This window comes from Convolutriloba macropyga, chromosome 6, assembly GCF_964194025.1.
Source record: "Convolutriloba macropyga chromosome 6, txConMacr16.3, whole genome shotgun sequence".
In the NCBI taxonomy this organism is placed as follows: domain Eukaryota; kingdom Metazoa; phylum Xenacoelomorpha; order Acoela; family Convolutidae; genus Convolutriloba; species Convolutriloba macropyga.
In genome coordinates, this window is record NC_134473.1 from 39585212 (window position 1) to 39606448 (window position 21237).

Sequence of the window (21237 nt, forward strand, 5' to 3'; positions counted from 1 at the left end):
TACCATTAACTACGTTCAGGAAGCAATCACAGAGAAAATAATTTAACTTTTAGTGTCTGACTTGATTAACTTTTTTAACTTGATATCCGATACTTGTAGCATTTGCTGAAGCATACATACTTCTTTCTCGTTCATCAGTTCGATTTGTAATAACAGCTTTTGCTGAAGTTAAGTAAAAAAATTGTGTGTTGTTGAGTTGTCGACCAATTAAACCATGAACATCACGAGGCGATTTAAATAAAACAATGTGTGTTGTATTAAGATCAACCGTTCTGGACCATTTGCTCTGTTGAAACAAGTTGTGCCTTACGTAAATCACAATGATTTTTTATGACGTCCAGCTGTCGCTAATATAGAAAACCCTTTATCATTAAAAATTTTTTCACATGAATCGTCAAATACCAAAAGGCAATCATCTAGTTCTGATATTTGCTCAAAACTGGAAAACTTTATAAACTGAAGGTTTATTTTTCTCTCAATGAACTGAAATTTAGGTTGGTCATGCTGGTAGAAATAAAATATTGATTCAAACTTGAGTGAAAAGGTGTTTTGAAGTAACATTTTGAAAATCAATTCAGTTTCTCCACAACATGAGGGGCCACAGCCATAAAAAGTCTACCGGTAGTTGAAATTATTTTATTCATAGTTTCGGGTTAGGTAGAGCGTATCCAACTGTGCAAGAGAGGAGTGAAAACCAGAATGTTGATTCTTCACAATCGGGTTTAAAAAACACCAATTTGACTAAAGAAACCCCTATAAGAAAAACTATTATGAAAATTTGCGTAAAATAAACGACCTCAGATCTTGGAACTGAACTCTAGAGTTACAAAACCGCCAAGATCTCCTTTCTTGGTGATTTTCTTCAAAAACTAAGTCAGTTATAGCTCCTCCAGCGTCAATGTTGTCCTCGCGTTGGTTCATTTGAAACAATTTTTCAAATTAAACAATCAATTGAAAATCAAGCTCATGTATAATAAATTGACTATAAAAATTTCATAACAAACAAATTGCGATTTTTCATCAGTTTTTTGGTAAGCAATAGTATAGTTTGCATTCACATTGTCAGTTTTATCTCTGAACACAACTGACTCCACGTTGTTGTCTCTGATGCTCTCCTTAATTTCAGCCGGAAGACATTCATCTGTTGGAGATATCTGAACTGGTACTGCATGCTTGGGCATAGGTAAAGGGGTTAGTTTCAGTCTTAGCGCTTTCTCTTGCATAGACATGGTATAATTTGAAATACTCCAAGAGGGAAAGGTACTTTTTCAGTGTTTCTAATTCTGTGTCAGTACAGGTAACTTGTTGCTTCCTTAGCACAGTTTGACCACGAGTATCAACTTTCTCTTCTTTAACAAATGTAACGGTTAGCTGGTCTTCAGCCGTTATGTAACTGTAAACTGTCAAATTTGGAGACAAATTCACTTGACGGAGATGGAGTTGATTTTTCCAAACGGCGACTCATTCGTCAGCCACTGGTAAAACAAATTGGCCTTTTCAGTAGCACAGTGTCTGCTTCGTTGTCGTTTGGGACAACCTACCGCATGTAAATCACAAATTGGTATGTCGCGATATAATTTTAGGTTTTCAACCTTTGGACAAAACAACATCTCCAAATTGAAATGAAGGTCTCTTTGGAGTAACCTCTTCAAAGTATCCACTTTTTCAGTTTCCTTTTTCATAAAAACGGCAAGGGGAAAACGAAGTTTGATGCTTTGAATAATTTGCTGCAAATAGCAAAAGGGGTGCTCTGGTAAGACTTTTGTTCACTGGTAGATCTGGAAACCCACTGTTAAGACTTTTGTTCACTTGAGGAAAGTATACTGAAGGAACTTGGGGGTCGGAAAGAAACTGTATCGCTGTAATTATGAGTACATACAGAAAGCTCTTTGATTATAAAACCCGATTTTTTATGTCGAAAGCCTTCAATATCAAGAACAACTGGTCCCAGTTTCAACATTCCAATCAACTGAACAAATTTTTCTTCAAAGTTTTCACATAGAGGCAGAACTCTATGCCTGTCACGTGACCGAGATACTCATTTGTGACTGGACAGGGTAAGCCGTAAGAAAAACCTGGTCCTTTTTCGCTGTGTTCAAAGACAAAACCGAAAGCGCATGGAGAATAGCATGCAATCTTAAAATTTTGTATGATTTGAAATATTTGTCAGGTGTAGAATTGTCAATGCCAATGAAACCACCATAGGGTCTTAACTTCAATGCAATATCCAAATCCAGATCAAGATCCAGGTAAAAACAAGTTGCTAAGAAATACAGATACCTTTCACTATACCCTGAATACTCTTTTTTCACTTCAAGTTATAGCTCGTGAATACTTTTCAAATCTAACGTTGCAATCGTTGCCATTGAGCGCTCCTTGTGAAATGACACTTTAAGCCTAACCACCCAATTTTTGTTGTTAAGCAAAGAGGTAGATACATAGAAAACAAAAAAATAATGAGAAAAATTGCAATATAATCCAACCAAACCTATTTCAATGGTTTTCAACGATGACCCATTTTCGATCCCCCCTATCCTTCCAACCCTATACTGTGGTGCCCGCTTGGTATAATCCCCTTTAATCCCATGTTTATTCATCGTAAAAATACCCACTTGAAATAACCCCCTATATTTCCATGTTTAAGTATCGTTAAAAAAACCCATTTAAAAACCCCCTATATTCCCATGTTTAAGTATCGTAAAAGGCCCAATTATTATCACCCCCCTATATTCCCATGTTTAAGTATCACATGATTACCCTCTCACCATGACCTCCTGAAATCATATATTCAAGATCCTAGGAATGCCCACTCATGATCACTCCCTATAATCCCATGTTTAGTATCGCATGAATACCCCCCCCCCCGCTCTTAACGCTCTTATTATTTACTTATATATATATATACATATATATATATATATATATATATATATATATATATATATATATCGCCTTTAACGTAATCATTTTGTTGTGTGCGTCTATATGCAGATTTGTTTTCAGGTGACTAAAACCTGATTCTCAAAACGTTATTTATCGATGAAAAACTTCGAACCAAGAACTAAAAGACATAAAATTAGACCTCCGCTGAAGCAATTACGGATGCTTCTTATATTTGAAATAGATCGAAACCGACAACACGAATAAATAAAGTTAAGGGCTTCGATCGGCTTTGACGAAGTAGAAGCGACAAAAACCGAAGTTTTCTTATGATTATTTATATCAAAATTCTCAACACGGGTTTTAGGTAAAACTGGTGTCAAGCCAATTCACGCTAACAAGGAAAGGCTCGACTACTTCATGCGGAGTGCTTAGTGACGAGGCAAAAGTGCACGTCATGTTGGACATTATCACTTATTTCAACTAGACCTTCATTCAAGTTGTCTCCGAAGACATATCATCTACGGACTTAAGGTTAGATAGCAATACAAGCAGGTTCGTTAATGTTCGTTCGCACATAATTTACCGACCCGCACACATCTACATTTTTGACCTACTGAGATAATCAGAAATAGATGTTTGAGTTTAAAAAATCTTTACGCAAACAAACTAAAAAGTGAATCACATAATGCCGTGCCTCATTACAGAGAGATCCACCAACAAAAAAACGGGAAAAAAACAAAGCACTGCAAAACATCAATATCTAAACTTAAAAGCACCTAGTAACAAGGTCAAATTACAATCAGACGAAACCCTACAAACCCGAATTTACTTTTTCCTAGCATCACAGCAGATGGTATTATTCCTTAATGAGACTGGGTAACAAGTCGACGAAAAGAAGAAAATGAGGCAAATTCAAAAATCAATCAACCTTTTTTCAAACCATATAATTTCAAGTCTTGACAAAAACTAGCTTTTAACGAAATAATTCTTGATGAATTTACTGAAAATCATTATGAAACCAATAGGGCTTCTCTTTGGTTAGACCAAGCCATAAAAACAAACTAAAGATCAATTGGTCCACATTTGAAAATCATTTGATTATGTTATGTGCTAAAGAAAGAGAAAAAGCAACACAAAACACCACAAATTTTTTTAATGAAAACGCATATTTTCCAACAAAACATCACTTTCGACATAATATCAGTAAACATGCTAATCTCTAAATTACGAGGAATTGAATGGGACCTCTCAATTATGACAGTAAGTTACCAGTGGACGAAAAGAACAAAAAATTAAAATTGAAATCATTGAAAATGTATAATATAATAAGCTTTAGAACTATTCGCTATAACCTGGCAGCTTCGGGTAACTTCATTCATTCAATCCTCAATTGCAAGCTAATGAGACCAGTCAACATTCTACGGCTGCCTAAACAAAAAACAGGCAAAAACATCAATTTCAAGAAAATTGAGCGAGAATATTGTCGAAGGCATTAAGAAATGAACTTTTCAGTAAAAACTTCTCTTTTCAACTAATTTTTTAACAGCAATGGGATGCTTTTTACAAACCATTTGACTCCAAAAAATCAACAAATATGTTAAATAGATTAAACCACGATTTTTTTATCGTAGTATCAACGCCATTAAATTCAGATTTCAACGGAAGCTAATAAATCTGCTAATTTAAGCCTCAATGAGGCGAAAACAATGATTATCAGGAAAAAGTCACCAATAAGACATTACAATAAGTCATTAACTGTCAAAACAACAACAAACAGGCAAAAGACAAAAACTCAGTAGGCAAATGCAAGAAGAAAGTGCCGGAGCCATTTAAAACATAGGCTTTTCTCTGAAAACTTCATCTGTGATCCACTGAACGTCTTCTTTTTAAGCCAAAGGAGCTATCAGCTATCAATTTCTGGATAATGTGATAAGAATTCAGAAGTAACCAATAATACAAAAATATCCAAAAATCAAAAATCTTTTTTTGAAATCTTGTCAATGAAGTCATAGAACCAATCGTTAGAAGATAAAACCACTAACCAGATTAATTTTGGTTGCAGTAGAAAAGAGTGGCGTCCTGTCATTGCATAGACTGACTAACAGTCCACGAAAAAAAAGTTTAAGATTGGTTTATGTTCAGAGATTTTTTTGAAAAACTAATTTCATAGTCTTAACAGTAATTAAAACTACTAGCTTTCAACGGAAGTCAATAAATCCACTCAATTATAACCCGATGTGAGGACAATGACCTTTGTCATTGATACGTAATCAATAAGACATCACAATAATTCCTATGACCATGAAAACGACAACGAATAAGCGCAAAAAAATTCATTAAAAAAGTGCGAGAAGGTGTCGAAGCGGTTAAAACCATAAGCTTTTCTCTGACATTTTTATCATTGATACATTGAACGTCTTCTCTAAGCTAATGAGAGCTATCAATATCAGGATAACGTGATATAATTTCAAGAGCAAACAATAATACGAAAACATCAAAAAATTTTAAAAACTTAAAAGTAATTTCGAAAAATTATTGTTAAAGTCTTAGCTGTCCACAGAAATTAGCTCTCCACCTAAAGCACTAGATAGGTTCACTTAATGCTCATTACAAAACTCATTGCACTTTTAGTCAACGGGTATCTGCTCTAGGACTCCAAAAATTTAGTGGAACCTTAAGAAGAAAAACCAAAATTTCGTTTAAGATTACAAAAACCCAGAGTCGAAGCCAAAAAAAACATGGGCGATTCCCTGAAAACGAATTTTTGGTTCGACGGACATCATTTGACTGTAAATCAGGTTTGTCATTAACGGATCCTCGACATAAAAAGTGACTAGTCTCTAGGTGACTTTAGTAAAAACAAAAAAAGTTATGAAAGATTTCTTTAAAAAAAGCTGTTAAATAGAGTTTCCCTATGAAACCAGACCTATTCTTTTTATCGCCTTTCGTCAATTAGGAACCCGACAATGATTCATTTTTTGGCGTGAAACGTAATTTTGAATTAACATTTTTATATAAAAAAATCTTAATTTGGAGAAAAATTACACTAAAAGTGAATAATATAATGCCAAAATTTTTTTACAGATCAAATTTCAATTAGCTTGGTTACCATGACTAGGTTTATAAAACAGCAGATCAACAGTTTAATAAATCAATTTTCAACAGCTCATTTCCATTTTCCAGATATGAAATATATGTTTCTACTCTCCCCACTTTGGTCAGGTGAGAATAGAAACTAAAAAAATCTAATTGGTTTATATTCTCCCCACTTTGGTCAGGTAAGAACACAAACCTCAAATATCCCGTGTTCACACAAAACTTCAATCCTCAATAACTCCTCGAAAAAAAACGAATTTCAAAAAAAATTCAGTTTCGAATTCTACGTTGGACGAGCTTTTCAATGATACCACTCACATTTCTCTACAATGAATATATCAATCGGCTAAAATTGTCTGAACAAAATGGGGTCGGAATAATGAAACGAGAACATGTCTAGAAAACAATAGGACGTAATCAAATTCAAAAATTGAAGTTGATCTCAGGTTTAAATGATTACCTCTTCTCAAGAAAGTTCGATGAGCATCTTCGAGTGCTACTTCTTTTGACGAAAACGAGTCGAAGCAGAAGAGATTTCCGCAACAACGCAACGAACAACTTCGAAGAAAATCACTTTAAATTCTTATTAAAACTGCCAGCCGACAAGAACGTTATCGCGTTAAAGGTACAGCAAAGCGATACAAAACTCTTCAACTTGAATTTATTTCAGGCAGCGGAGCCAAAAAATTATCTGCTACATGGTCACCTTTACCTTTTTGGTTCCGTAAACTCTGTCAGAAGTTGGATTACTTTTAAAAGCGCAGGTTGTATATAGAGAGATAAAAACGGTTAACGCAGGATGAGCACACTGTGGCTGACAATCAATGTCAAAAGTTCAAGTCATGAAAAAACTTGCGTCAGCTAAAAAAAAACCTGTTGAATCTCAATACTTTTCGAGTTCGTAAAAAACCTGCGGAGTCTCAATATTCCTCTTGGAGTCGTAAAAAGCAACACGTTTACCATAATTGCTTCAAACTTTGTTCGAGAGCAATTAATAAAACTTTTATCTTTCAAATCACATTTCAAATGCATTTATGATTCCAGCATGAGTAAATCATCAATCAAATTAAGGACATCAAAATCAAAATTTAACTTTGAAACCATTAAAAACAAATCTTTGAAGCTCGTTTTTCAGTTTCATTTGAGTAAATGTCAGCATGCGCGAGGTTTATAAACAGCATAGGACAATGAAATACGTCACCAATCAAAAATCTTCGTAAACAAACCAAAAAATGAAATTGAAAGTTTGGTTAGCTGAAAAGTTCACGAAATTTTGGACGAGTAAAAAAATTTGGACGAGTAAAAAAAAATTATAGAAAAAAAGTTATTGTTATAGCTTAACATTTGCAAAACATATCTGGCAGATTGCCAGAAAATAGCCGCAATAGCTTGGTAAATCTGCAGTCTCAAAAAAAAAGACGGAAATTTTTTTTCTTTTCATTAAGGGCTGAGATGTTATATTTCGATTAAGAATTTGTATAATTTACTGCTGCCTCTATTAGCTGCTCTTAAAAACCCTTCATTTAGAGTGACACGTCCACTTGACCTCATCTCTTTGAATTAAAGAAAACAAAAGTCAATTTCAAAGTGATGAAGTCATTTTTGAGAGTGAGGTAAGTCACGTGTGACCGAAAACTAAATCACGCAAATAAACAAAAACATAGCAGGACAAGTCCTGACGTACAATTCAGAGAATTTTCATTGGCTAAACAGAAAAACTAGACCTAGAATGGACTATGAGTGAATTGAGAAAACAATTTTAAAAAAATCAGATCAAAAATAAGAAAAAAAAAAACAAAAAATCAATGTCAAACTGCCGCATGTGAACAAAAAAACCACTAGCGAGAAACGAAAATTTAATTCAAACAAAAAACTAGGCCTAGAATGAGCTGTGAATGGATTCGAAAAACCATTTAAAAAAATATCCGATCCAAAAAATTGAAAAAACAGTAAAAATCGGAGTGAAATTTCCGCATGTGTACAAAAAACCACTACCGAGAGACCGAATTTTTGTTCAAACACCATTTTCGCACTCTACTTTAAAATTAGAGCAAAAAAATTCACGCCGCAAAACCACTCGTTTTTCGCTCCATTTCCTGTTTCGGCGTGACCAAAATGCACAAATAAAAATTGCTCTGTTTTAAAATTAGAGCAAAAAAATTTCACGCCGCAAAACTGTTCGCTTTCTCGCTCCACTTCCTGTTTCGGTGTGACCAAAATCACTACTCCAATTTGACTTCAAAAATCATGAAAATATGTAAACAGATCTTAAAAGAGCGCCCCAATACAATTAAATTTCTTTGAATTGTAAAAACCAAGAGAAGCCCAATAATAGCCTCAGCTATCGCTTCGCGGCTATTAAAAATAAATGTTGCCAAGAAGTTGGGAACTGAATTGTTTGCACAACAAAACCAAATAAATTCAACTGAGTATACACAACTAACGTAGACTCTTCATGCTTTTATTACTGTGCTTAGAATTTAAAAATCAATAATTTGCAAAATGTTTATTAATGCTAATAATTAAATGACACTTATGAGTAAAAAGTAATTGTTTCTCTTCGAGTTTGAGACAAAAAAAGTACTGTACAAAGGTTGTGTTCCAGGTAATTCAAATATTTCCAAATTCTCCACAGCAAACCGTTTTGGGTTCGACTCCATTGGCAAATTTTAGAGCAGCTTTAAAGCTATCCTGGCCAACTGAAGCGTACAAGAACATGCATAGCATACTGGTAAAGTACAGCCTGTGCCAACTCTACTTGTTGACAGCGTAGTACCTCTGCTGTTGCATTTGGTTAATCCTTTGCTGCTGCTGCTGTTGTTGACTTTGCATGTGACTATGAGTGACAGCAGATTGCTGCATGTGGTGTTGTGCATGCGTGTTGGGAGGCTGCTGATGCTGGTGTCTGAACTGTTGGGGGTTCTGACGTGCCTGTTGTGGGAGCTGAGGGTGTTGGTAGACAGGCGGGGGTCCGTGTTGACCTAAAATAAGAGAAGTTACAAATAAAAGCACATACTTCAGCTCTTGCGGATTTGTTTAGGCGATTACCCTATTCAATACCCTGAAAAACTACAAAAATTATTTTCTATTTTTTCAAGTTTTCAAGCACAATGTTGGACAAATACGCCTTATTAATTGCAAACATACATCAATAACAATAATCAGTACAAGAGACACACACACATGATTAAAAAAACCCTTATGATATACTATATGACTTTGATTGATTTTGAGTGATGAACTTACCTAACGTCTGCTCACTACCATCCATCATACGCATTCGCTTAGCAGCCGCTGCCACACTTGCACTCAATTGATGATTCGCAGATGTAACCACATTCTGCATTTGTGATTGTTGGTTCTTGGAAGAAGTAGCTGTCACATTTGACTTATTATCTGAGTCGTCCTCAGTCAACACGACTCGATTCGGATAAGGAATCTCCATTCCGTTGAAAACGTCATAATGAGGTAAGGGTTGTTCATGAAAGTACACATCGTCTAAAGCGTCCTTACATGTTATGCGTTTTGTCGGATCCATCGTGAGCAACTTGTTCAGCAATGCAAATTCCACTGAGTCATGTTTAACTCTATGCTTTTCCATATATTTAGACAGTGAAACGTTTGCGTAATTAGCTTTATGGAATTCTTTTGTTAACTTGTTATTCTCAGGCATCCTTCTAATTTCTTCCCAATCTCGCTCATTAGGAAAACCCATCACAGAAAAGATTCGTTCAAGTTGATCTCGATGGTAAGGATTGTTCGATTTATTGTCCTCCTGGCGACAATGAAACAAGGGTTCAGAAATTAATAATTCTGCATAAATACAACCAATTGCCCAAATATCAATTGCCTTTGTGTAATGTCTTGCTCCGAGAAGCAACTCTGGTGCGCGATACCAGAATGTTACGACAACTGGGTCACAGTCCGCTAAGGGTTTCAACGGGTTGTTAAACAATCTCGCAAAACCCATGTCGGCGATTTTAACCCTCCCTCTTTCTTTACCATTACCCATAACAAGGATATTTGCTGGCTTTAGATCACGATGGAGAATCCAGTTATCGTGTAGATAACAGATTCCAGCTAAAATTTGATGTAAAAGACTTTTAACCATTGTAGGTCGCATTGTAGCAGCTGGATTTTGAGCACCATAGGGTCCTTTGTGTTTATTAGCAGCTTTAGCTGTTCTGTGATACTTGATAATATGCCACAAATCGTGTTCGGCATAATGGAATAACAACCAAACTCTTCGGTCAGCATGTGACAAAAACACACGCAGAATCGTGATAACATTCGGATGGTCCAACTCGCGTAAGAGTTCAATTTCTCGACAAGCAGACATGGTGACCCCTTGACCTTCTATTTGTTTCAGCGCGTAAACATCTGATGTATTTGAGTTCTTCTTCGTGGCCTTATACACATGTCCATACGTGCCGCGGCCAATTTTTTGCCCTTCAAAGTCAAATAGATCTTCAACATTCTCGCGACGTTTGGTGAGCTCAGCTCGAAATTCAGGGTCCATTATCACGCGCTACTTGTGCACGCTCATCGCTAAATCTGGAAAATAAATTGTTACTTATATATTTAATTCCGTAACAAATCTTTCCACATATAACCAAGCCAAACATACACCTGCACAGAAACATCAAATAAACACACAGGAAAAATTAACACTCTCTAATCAAAAAACATACCCGGCAGATTGCCGGAAAATAGCCGCCGTTGATTCCAATAAGCATGATTGGGATTGAAAGAATAGAAGATATTGAAAAAAAAGGATTTTTGTACAAAAACATTTTTTAAGTCCGATTTATTTTGATGGCATTTCGTAGTTGAACATAACGTACTTCTGTTTCTTAGAGAGAGGCTACAGGGGCTAATATCAATACCAATAAGCATTAGAGATGGTATCTAAGACTTATAGGAACGACGCTCAAATAGCGGGCATCTAAAATTGGGCTTTATGGGTTTATCGCGGTTCTATTTCTGATTTCAATTTTTATACTGACTCGGTTCATTTTGAATTGTTTTGCTGAGCAACTGATGTTCAAAATCACTTTTAGCAGAATGAAAGAAGAGAGAAACTAGCCTGGAGAAGTCAAAGATTTCACGCAAAATGTTGAAAAAGCGGCAAAATGAGGTAAAGCAAAACATTTTTTTGTTCGACGAAGTGAAAAACATAGCAGGACAAGTCCTGACGTACAATTCAAAGAATTTTCATTGACTAAACAGAAACCGAATTTTTGTTCAAACACCGTTTTCGCACTCTACTTTAAAATTAGAGCGAAAAAAATTCACGCCGCAAAACCACTTGCTTTTTCGCTCCATTTCCTGTTTCGGCGTGACCAAAATCACCACTCCAATTTGACTTCAAAAATCATGAAAATGTGTGAACAGATCTTGAAAAAAAAACAGCGCCCCAATACAATTCAAATTCTTTGAATTGTAAAAAAAAATACGAGCGCAATAATAGCCGGCTGAGAAGATGAGGGCGGCTATTAAACAAAAATATTTTTAAAAACCAAACTTATAATGAACAGGACGCATATGATCTTAATTCAGCTGAAAATATTCAGTTAAAATCATTTAAAATAGTCGACGGCTTGAAGCGGCTAAAAGTTTTTAATATAGTGAGAAAATTTTAGGCTTTAATGCAGACAAACTTATAAAGACTACACAAGATTCCCGAACAAAACAAGAAATTTTGATGTAAATTTAATCTTCCAGGCTATAATTTGAAAAATTAAATAAGTCTTCTATCCCCAAGCTTGAGTGGTACAATAATGTATCATCAATTTACCATCGATATTATAACAGTCGTGTAAATGCTTAAGCACCGAGTCCAAGGAAGGGGCGAACGCTTGGTTCACATAAAGGAACAAGGAATCATGTTCTGATAACTTAAGCAGTCGTTTGAGGGTGGATTGAAGGAACTCGATGGTTTTGAAAGGGTCCACCTTGAATTTCTTCTGTTTGAGAATGGGCGCGCTTCCGACTGATTGGAACATGATTTCTATCTTCTCAATAGCACCGTCATGGGACGAAGCGTCAGCTCCCAGAAGCAGGCTTGCTGAAAAAAATCGTTACTCACCCGAAAACTGACTTTTATTTGGTTTAGTTGAATGTATATGCCATGCGTATAATATGCAACAAGTGAACAAGTTCAGATTGCATAAGACAGCAAAAAAACGGTCTCGTTCCAAAGCATTTGTCATAACGATATCTACAATACAATCTAGCTTAGAGTAGAAATCAACAAAATGGTAAAAAAAATCTTCCTTAAAGCGACGTATCAACCGTCCGACCAACTTCAGAAAGCAAAGCCCAAATTTTACATGACGCACTAAATCATCGTCAACTGTTCAAACGTTAAGCAAGAAAATCTCTGCAAAAATGACCTATTAATTTTATGGAATCATTGTTCCAACCCCACATTTGGGGGGGGGGGGGGAAGGAACTATATACTCAAATGGGTTTTTTGTTCAGTCAATTTTGGCCGATCGATATATTCATCGTAGAGAAATGTGGTATCATTAAAAAGCTCGTCCAGCGTAGAATTCTATTTTTTTTGAATTTCGTTTTTTCGAGGCGTTATCGAGGTTTTAAAATTTATGTGAACACGTGATATATGCATGATTTTGCTTGTTCACTTTTAGGGGGAATTTGCGTTCAAGTTAAGATGTATTTCTATTAGCATATTAATTCAAAACTACATTTTACGCTTCAAAATAAAAAAATTTTGGGTTCCTAATAGACGAAAGCCAAGAAAAAGCTAGCTATCGCCTCATAGAGAATTTTATTACAAAAATCGAATTCTAATTGAGAGCTGTTTTTAACAGCCTTTTCAAATTTTTTCTTTTTATTTCAAGTCAATTAGAGACTAGTCAACTTTTATATCAAGATTCACCTAATGACAAACCTCATTTAACATCAAATGATGCCCAATGGAAAAATATTTAGTTTTGAAGCAATCGCTCAAGTTTTTTTTTGGCTTCGACTTGAGTTTTCATAACTTTTAAAATTTTTAATGAAAATTTGATTTTCTTTTCGAGATTTTAAAATTTTTGTAGTCCTCAAGGCAGTCTCGTTGACTAAAATTGCAGTAGGCTCCCTTATGAGAATCAACTAAACCTATTTAGTGCTTCGAGTGGACAGCTAATGGCTGTTAAGACTTCAAAAACAATTTCGAATTTTTTTTTTTAACATTAGCCGATCTTAAACTTAATTCTGTGTACTTGTAAGTCAGTCTAAATAATGACAGGATCACTTTCTTTTCTACAGCAACCACAATTAAATTGGTTAGCAGTAATATCTTCTCGCCATTGGTTTTATGACTTCGGTGCCACGAGTTTTCATAATTAAAAAAAATTATATTTTTTTTCAAATTTTTGGTTTCTTTTTAAATCTTATCATATTATCCTATCTATTATTGACAGCTCCCATTGGCTTAGAGAAGGAGTTCAATTGATCATGGATAAAAATTTCAGAGAAAAGCTTATGGTTTAACGGTTTCGACACCTTCTCGCACCTTTCTAATAATTTTTTTTGCCTTTATTTGTTGTCGTGTTCATAGTCATAAGACTTATTGTGATGACTTATTGATGACTCAGGAATGACAGATATCATTGCCTTCCATCGAAGCAGAACTTAGCCTATTTATTGAATTGAGTTGAAAGCTATTGAACTTAACTCAGGGCTTTCTCGAAAATTTCGTGGTTTTAATATTTTTTTTAGGTCACTGTTACTAAGAAAAAATTTGCTAATGGTTATGCCCGGCTCTAACAGTTAATATGCCAAAAAAATGAAAAAAAAGCAAAATGCAGTTACAGAATTGAGATTATTCTCGTACACTGTTATCAGCCACACAATTGTACAACCTTCTAAAGCTGCTACTTTGAATACGCGCCTAATCAAAAGGTATAACTATCCAAGTTGAAAAGAACTTTTGAAATTTTTTAACTAATTTGGCTTTGAACAGATATAATTGGGAGTTCGTAGCGTTGGTATTATGGTGTATAACTATACATAGAAAGTTAAAACTTGTAAATTAGCGCATAAAATAGTCAATTTTTTTAACGAAAGGACGGCTTATAAAAGTTCAGAAAGTTATGTGCAGAAAATTAGAAGTATGTACAACAGTATTAAATCATACTGGATAAAAGATGGCTGAAAATGCCAAAAGTGAACATTCAATGCGTGAGGATGGATTGAGCTCACAGTTTTCACATAGTTTTTTTTAGAAATGAAGTCCGACTTCTCAAGAGCTATAACATGCTACCTTTTTTTTTATCTTTCGTTCTATCTCTGCGGTGCGGTTCTGGTGGCGGAGGGCGAAGCCAACACTGTTTTACTATAGCAATACAAGCTGTACGAGGCCGTTACCTGAGGAAGAATGTAAGCTCTGGGGTATTGCAGCACTGCTGCTTCTCGAGTCTGGAGTGGTCGTCATTCCGTCATACAAAGCCGGCACTATAAGTGAGTAACAAGCTTTTCAGTACACTTAGATTTGTATGGCATAGCAGATCTGAAATTATTACCAATAGCTGATATACAACAGTTGGTCACCAAAATTAATAGAGCACGAGTACTATCTAAGAGGGCAATAGTTGATTAGATCTACCAGCCTTAGCATGCAGTAAAACTTGTATAAAACACAAAGAAACACTTTCATCGGACCCATTAAAACGTACCAAAAAGGATAAATTACGATGAATAAAAAAATCGGAGAAATTAATTACAACGAGCTTCTGAGCATTCAACTTCTGACTGAGCATTCTGAGCTTCCAACTGAATTGAAATGAAATTTCTATTTTCACTTACAAATAAAGAGATCGGATATAGTACTGTTTGCTCTAAAACTAATTGGTAAATTAGACGGCATGTTAATTTGATACAAAAAAGAAAACGATATATTCTAATTGATTAATAGCCGAATAAGAGGAATTACATGGAATTAACCAATCAGAGTTAAGAATGCGCAACTGATATTGCGACAATAACATGCTCGGTCGTTATAATTTATTCGGTTGTGACAGAATCATACCAAGTTCCAGGGGCTGCCTTGGTCTGTCAGGCATGGCCAAATGCCCTAATTGTATTCGTGTCTTGCGAGTCTCACTTGTGTTTCCTCACGGCAAATGTCAGCAATTAAATCTTCTAATGTGCGGGCTTTCGACTTTTTCGGCAAATTTTTACGTCGGCTACTATTCTGGACATTCAAGAAAAACTCAATCTCGGTGACAATGTTTGAATTTAACAACAATACAGACCATCTCTGAATATGCTTTTAAACAAAATGGTCTTTAATAATTACTTAAGCGCAGTTTTTAATTGCTTATCACAAATTCAGCAAACGCCAAAATACCCAATATACTCAGTGCCACCTAATTTATTGCTTTTGATCTTTTTTTGTCAATGATCTGATCGCAAATGAGCAGTTGGTATGAAAGCAACGGCCTGATTTTCATTAAACTAGGGGAATTATTTTTCCTAGAGTTTGGTTCTGAGTGTCATATCAAGCCTCACTGGTCACACACGCACGTCCATGACATGAGAGTCCATGCCAAAGGATCATGCCAAAGAGTTCATGTCTTGCAAATAAAAGTAGGCATATTTACTACATTACATTTTAAGTTCTCTTTTAGGCAAGGTTATGTGTTGCGGTGCAACACTTGATTTGTATGAAATAAATCTGCTTTAAACGCCTTATAGACTTATGCTTTATGCTTAAGAAGAACTCAAGCTCAAAAGGTAACAAGTGTTTCGTGATAAAATCAGATGAAATTATGATTTCCTAGTTCAAATCACGCGGCAATTCATTGCTATATTTGTTGAAGAAGTCATCTGAAATGCTGGCTGGTCAAGCTCATTTACTGCAACATTATGCTAAATAGTAATTAACAATTTTAACAACAGGTTAGCAAAATTGGGTATATTTTGGCATTGGTAATGCTAATGATTGACTACTGCGTAATTCATTCGATTCTACCGCCATAGCGTGACTTATTTTCTCCTATTAAAAGTTAAAAGTTAATATAGATGGAGGATCTATTCTGTTTCGGCCACCCAGCTTAGTGGGAATATATGTTTTATGACCCCCAGGCGCACGTGCATTACTTTTACATAGTAACGTGCTATATAACAACACATAATTCGTAACTGGGGGTCATAAAAAACAAAGGGGGCCAAAACAGAATAGACCCTAACTGGAAATAACATTTGTTTTGAGCAAAACTACGCCACGCATGAGAAACAGGAATTCAAAGATAGATAACCCAACCTCCTCCATGGGAGCCAAGCGTAATCATTGAGAGGATCGTTCAGGGGGTCAAACGAGATCTTCTTCTAAACCTCGGTTCGGCACTGACACAAGATGTCTTATCACAATTTGTCGCCAAATCACTTCCTGCAACTTTCCTGGAGACGTATTCAACGAGAAATTGACATTGAAGTCTTCGTCGTACGCAGGTGAAGCAGACTCCAGAAAAATTGTAAGAGGCTGCTGACCGAGTATGTCCCTTAGCTGAAAACAACGCCCCAGGTGGACATCTCAGGAAGCAGCACTGAAAGTGAATGGAAGTGGATAGTGCTTAAGCGGCAACTAACCTTTGCATCAAAACAATGCAAACAAAAAAAAGAATAAACTTTGCCTTTAATAATTTTTCTTTACTACACTTGCCAGCAGAAGTCGGTTGGAACATAAATTTGATTTTTGTTTTTTATTTTCAATGCGGTAACCTTTCTGAAACAAACTTCAAGAACAATGTCTACCTAACAGTCCAGCATACCATTTTGATTACTTTCCAAGATGTTTGCGACCATATATGGATTTTATTACCAACAACGCTCCATTTGCCAGCTATATACCTTCATTGAAACTCAGATACTGGGCTACCATAGCCCAGTGATTCTGTAGACCTGGCTAACTGGTCATTTAAGTGACTCCACGAAACCGCGAAAGTTTAAAAAGTAAACCCTCAGCCAGAAAATGATTTCGGATGATCCTGAACCTGGTCAATGCCTCCTAAATTCAGGCCTGTCGCCTCAATAAAGGCAGTCAAAATGCCTATTAACTATAATAATAAACCTCAAATCTTCTCTCGTTGAGATAATTACAATCCAAGAATTGGATTGTATTGCTGCTCTGTCTTTTTTTTTATTTTTGTAAGATGTTTTCACACCTTTGTTCATGACTCTGAGCTTTCAAAGCGGAATAAACAGGTAAAGCTCAGCGGGTATCAAGTTCCATTAGAGGCACTTAGTCGCGTTTAGTAGTCCTTCAAGTACTTTAAGTGATGTAGTCCTTCAAGTGGTGAAGCTGCTGGGAAGGCCATAATTCAAGGTTAAAAGGTCATTTTAAGGAGTTTTTGAGCCCAAGATGTAGAGATTTTTGGTATTTTTTCTTCATTTTTCAATTTTTTTATTCGACCTGTCTATAATTGAGACAAAGATATTTTGCAAGACGTAATTACTGTTTATGACCATTTTGAGAGCTATATATTTTGGTACTCCAAAAATAAACACTCAAATCTATTCTAATTTTTACAATTTCTTGCAAGCTTTTTGAGTTTTCTTCAAATTTTTAGTTTTTTCAGGCCTTGGTGTCAAGAAACCTCACCATGGGTTTACTAATAGGCTATTGCATAGCTTTTAACGTCACGAAGTTCAGCAATTTTCTGATAAAACTTTCGTTTTTATCAAATTTTCTGACATTTATTGTCAATATTCAAAATTTTCCAACCTCGTCAAGAAACGTTAGGATTTGATAATAGGCTATTAAAAATTTAAAATTGGTCATGGAACTGTTTTCAACTTTTTATTATCACAAATTTTAGCAATTTTTTATTTAACTGGCAATTTTTTGAATTTTTTTTTTGTCATTTTTCAGGATTTTCTAACCTGAGCAGCCCAGGAATCTCCTCTAGGTTTTGTTTTTAGGTTACTGCACAGTCTGTAGTGGTAATGGGGAATGTTTTTCAAAATTTTAATCATTGAAATTCAGCGATTTTAAAAAAAATTAAAATATTTTTCTGAAAATTTTCATTTTTCCTCAGTGGCCACGGACTCTACTGTAACGTTTGGTAGTATATTACTGCATAGACTTTAGTGGCAATCAAGTGTTTTTCAATTTTTTAATATCACTAAAATTAGCAGTTTTTTGCTATAAAACTTGCAGTTTCTTCAAGATTTTTTTCAAAATGTTTATATTTTTTGAGTTTTTTCCTGCATCAGGGGTCCAGGAACCTGCTCCAGGGTTTGATGACAAGTTACTGCATAGTCTCTAGATGCAATGAAATGGTTATCAATATTTTAATATAACGAGGTTTTGCAATTTGTCGATAAAATTTTTTTTTTAAATTTTCTTAAAACTATTGTCATATTCCAAGTTTATGGATCTTTGAGCCATTGGAACTAGTTAAGGCTTAAGATAGGGATATTGGATGGTTTTTGGGGACACTAAAATGGATCTGAATATATTAATATTGCCAATTTTAGCAAGATTTTGTTAAAGTTTTTGATTTTTTATAGATTTTTGAATTTTTTTGTCTTTTTCTGAGTTTTACGTTATTTATTGGCCAACAAAATGTATTTAAGTCTTGGAGAGGGGTTAACTGACAGAGCTCCGGAGAAAAAAAAGAGGTTTTGAACATTTTTTACAGCAGACTTTGGAAATTTTAAAGTTTACATTTCTCAGTTTCTTCGAAGCAATTGTCATATTTATCAAGTTTATATACCTTTGGTGGCAAAATAATCTCTTTCAAGGCTTTTGCGTGATTTAATGAGTATATTGAGTTATGTAATACATGGCCTTCAAGTTATAGTCTTCAAGTTATAGTCTTAGCAATAATTGTTTGTTTCTTCAACTTTTGAGATTTTGTTTTTTTGGCTGCGATTCTTCGATTGATCTGGTCAGGTACATTAGGTCTACTTTTCTTTCAATTCTTTGGATTGTATTTCAGGACTTGTCCTGCTATGTTTTTATATTGTTTTTTTTGCATTTAGTAAACTCTCAAAGTAAGGGCATTATGAGTTACTAATCACCGTGCGTAGCATCAGTCGATAATTATTGACTGCTGAAATTACAAAGCCGTTGATTCTAGTTGATAAGCTGACAGTAAATAAACGCTAAATATCAGATGACCTGAATTGAGAAAACATAAAACTAATCCTTTAGAAACAATTTTAATTTTCTATCGGTAGCAGGCATAGCAAAATTTGTAGACATTAGCAAAATCGTGACAAACGAAGTTTACAGGAATTGAAGCAAAAAACCTGCGCGTGGAACAAGGATTTCTCCAACCAGCAGTGTTGAAATGTAAGAATAGTCTAAGTTATTTAAATTTGCCAGTTTCCGCGACAAAAATGTCATATAGCATCAAATATTTTTCAAAAAAGCATTAAATCCTTGCGATCATACATGAAATGCATGAATTTGTACAGCACACACATCTATATACACTAAAGCAATACCGTCATTTTAAAGTGTTAGAATTTCAAACAGAGCATAAAATATTCATTTTCCTTACGAACTAATTTTACTCGTGCAAATTAGCTTGTCTTAGAAGAAATGCATGTCAATGACAGTAGAACAAAAACATCTACTTGAATGAACAAATTTGTTTTTCTAATTTGCCATTGAAGAACATCGACTCAGCTAACGTCTCACAGTTTGATCACGTATTTTTCACAATTTCCTTCAGCACAATGACGTCTGACAATCGTTTTTACAAATGAACTTTTAATGATAGCTTCAATGGTTACTGTTCTGTTCACAACAACTGAGTTCAAACAAAATACATGCATACTAAAAAAGTTACATCAAGATACAAAATGATGGAGAACATGGCTAATATCAAGTCTTGATAACATCATTGAATGGCGTTAAAAAGTCAATTTTTGAATGGAAAGTTTGAATCTCTTGGCTTCTTGGAGAAATAAAATTTTTTCCACTTCTCAGCGCGTAAACTTGAATAGTTATAATATCCAAAAGAATAATAAATTTTGTGGCTACGAGCTGAAAATTAGCGATAATTCGGAAAATTTTAAGCTATGTCGGGGAAAAAATCAAAATTAGGCAACGAAAAAGTAACTTGAACTATTTAATTGAATATCACAATCTATAAAGTAGTGCTACTGCTCAAGACAAAGCAAAAAAGGGGCGCAAGCGTGTCTTACGTTGCAAGATTTTTTTGAACTTGACCGATATCAAAATAAGCATTCTTCAGGTGAACTATTTTTTTTTTGAATAAGAATAAAATAGTTGTAATAATATACTTAAAGTTTATCCCCAAAGAAGTGAACCGTACGCAGTGGACGCATTTTTGCTTCTTTTTTGACTTTTTGTTTCGTATTACTTCCCTTAGCAAATCTGACCTACTTGCTTCTTCGTTTACAGGCCAGTGTCTATGCAACCCTGGGGAGACATGCAAAGGCTTTGAGCACTTTCTTTGTATCTTGCCCATAAGTATGTTCTGGAGTTTTAGAAATTAGGATAGCTGAGGATAAGGCTACCCTGACACATAAAACTAAGATAGAAAACTTTCAAAAGCAGTGATGCTTTGAAGCCATTTGATGCTAATAAACCAATGAAAAAAATTTACTCAACAATCTGCAAAATATTGTCCCACTATCACTAGGCAATTTTCACAATACGAAATCGGTCTAAAGTATCTGTTTCAAAGCTTACAATTTATCAATACGTCTGATTGTCTGAAGTCGTTTTTATCATAAATTTCATCATGCTGCTATTTATATAAATGCTGTTCTTCTGATCAAGAACTGCCTCTTTGATTTGTAGTATACAAAATGAGCTTGCTAGGAAAGGACGACAGGCAAAAGTGACATCTTGGAAAATGAATTTGACTCTTGTTAAATTATATCGAAAACAAGTTGAACCAACAAGTTTAAGACCTCTAGGTCTCATTTTCTCGGGGACTACTAAACATTCATTTTATATATGACTTTATATATGACTTTGGAGAATACGACCACATTTCCTTGAATTTACACTCAAAACAAACTCAAAAACTTTGCTTTGAAAACTTTAACTTTTTTTTCGTTATGAGTTTTGCAATCAAAACAACGTTTATGTTATTCGGTATTGAAGAAATATGAATACTATACTCAAGATTATTCTTTAGTACACCGCTCTTCATAAAGTGGAGGCAATCAGTCAGAATCTCATGTCATCGGGTGGGTTGGGGTGGGGGTTACTGAGGGGTGTCAAACTTTTAGGACTAAGAACCGCCCCTTCAAACCCGT

General features: G+C 35.0%; 3 protein-coding genes across 3 annotated transcripts in view; all 3 read right to left on the minus strand.

Annotated features, from left to right (window-relative positions):
- Positions 1–21237, minus strand: part of LOC142341678 (protein rogdi homolog) — a 415549-nt gene that overhangs the window by 126010 nt on the left and 268302 nt on the right. The gene's annotated exons all lie outside the window — the stretch shown is intronic.
- LOC142340971 (cyclin-dependent kinase 8-like) lies at positions 8425–10541 on the minus strand. Its single transcript, XM_075391775.1, has 2 exons — positions 9226–10541; positions 8425–8960 (listed from the first exon to the last, which is right to left on the minus strand). Exons 1-2 carry the CDS (start codon positions 10496–10498, stop codon positions 8734–8736), a joined length of 1500 nt encoding a protein of 499 aa, XP_075247890.1. The 5' UTR covers positions 10499–10541; the 3' UTR covers positions 8425–8733.
- Positions 11675–14534, minus strand: LOC142340972 (autophagy protein 12-like). Its single transcript, XM_075391776.1, has 2 exons — positions 14359–14534; positions 11675–12046 (listed from the first exon to the last, which is right to left on the minus strand). Exons 1-2 carry the CDS (start codon positions 14423–14425, stop codon positions 11733–11735), a joined length of 381 nt encoding a protein of 126 aa, XP_075247891.1. The 5' UTR covers positions 14426–14534; the 3' UTR covers positions 11675–11732.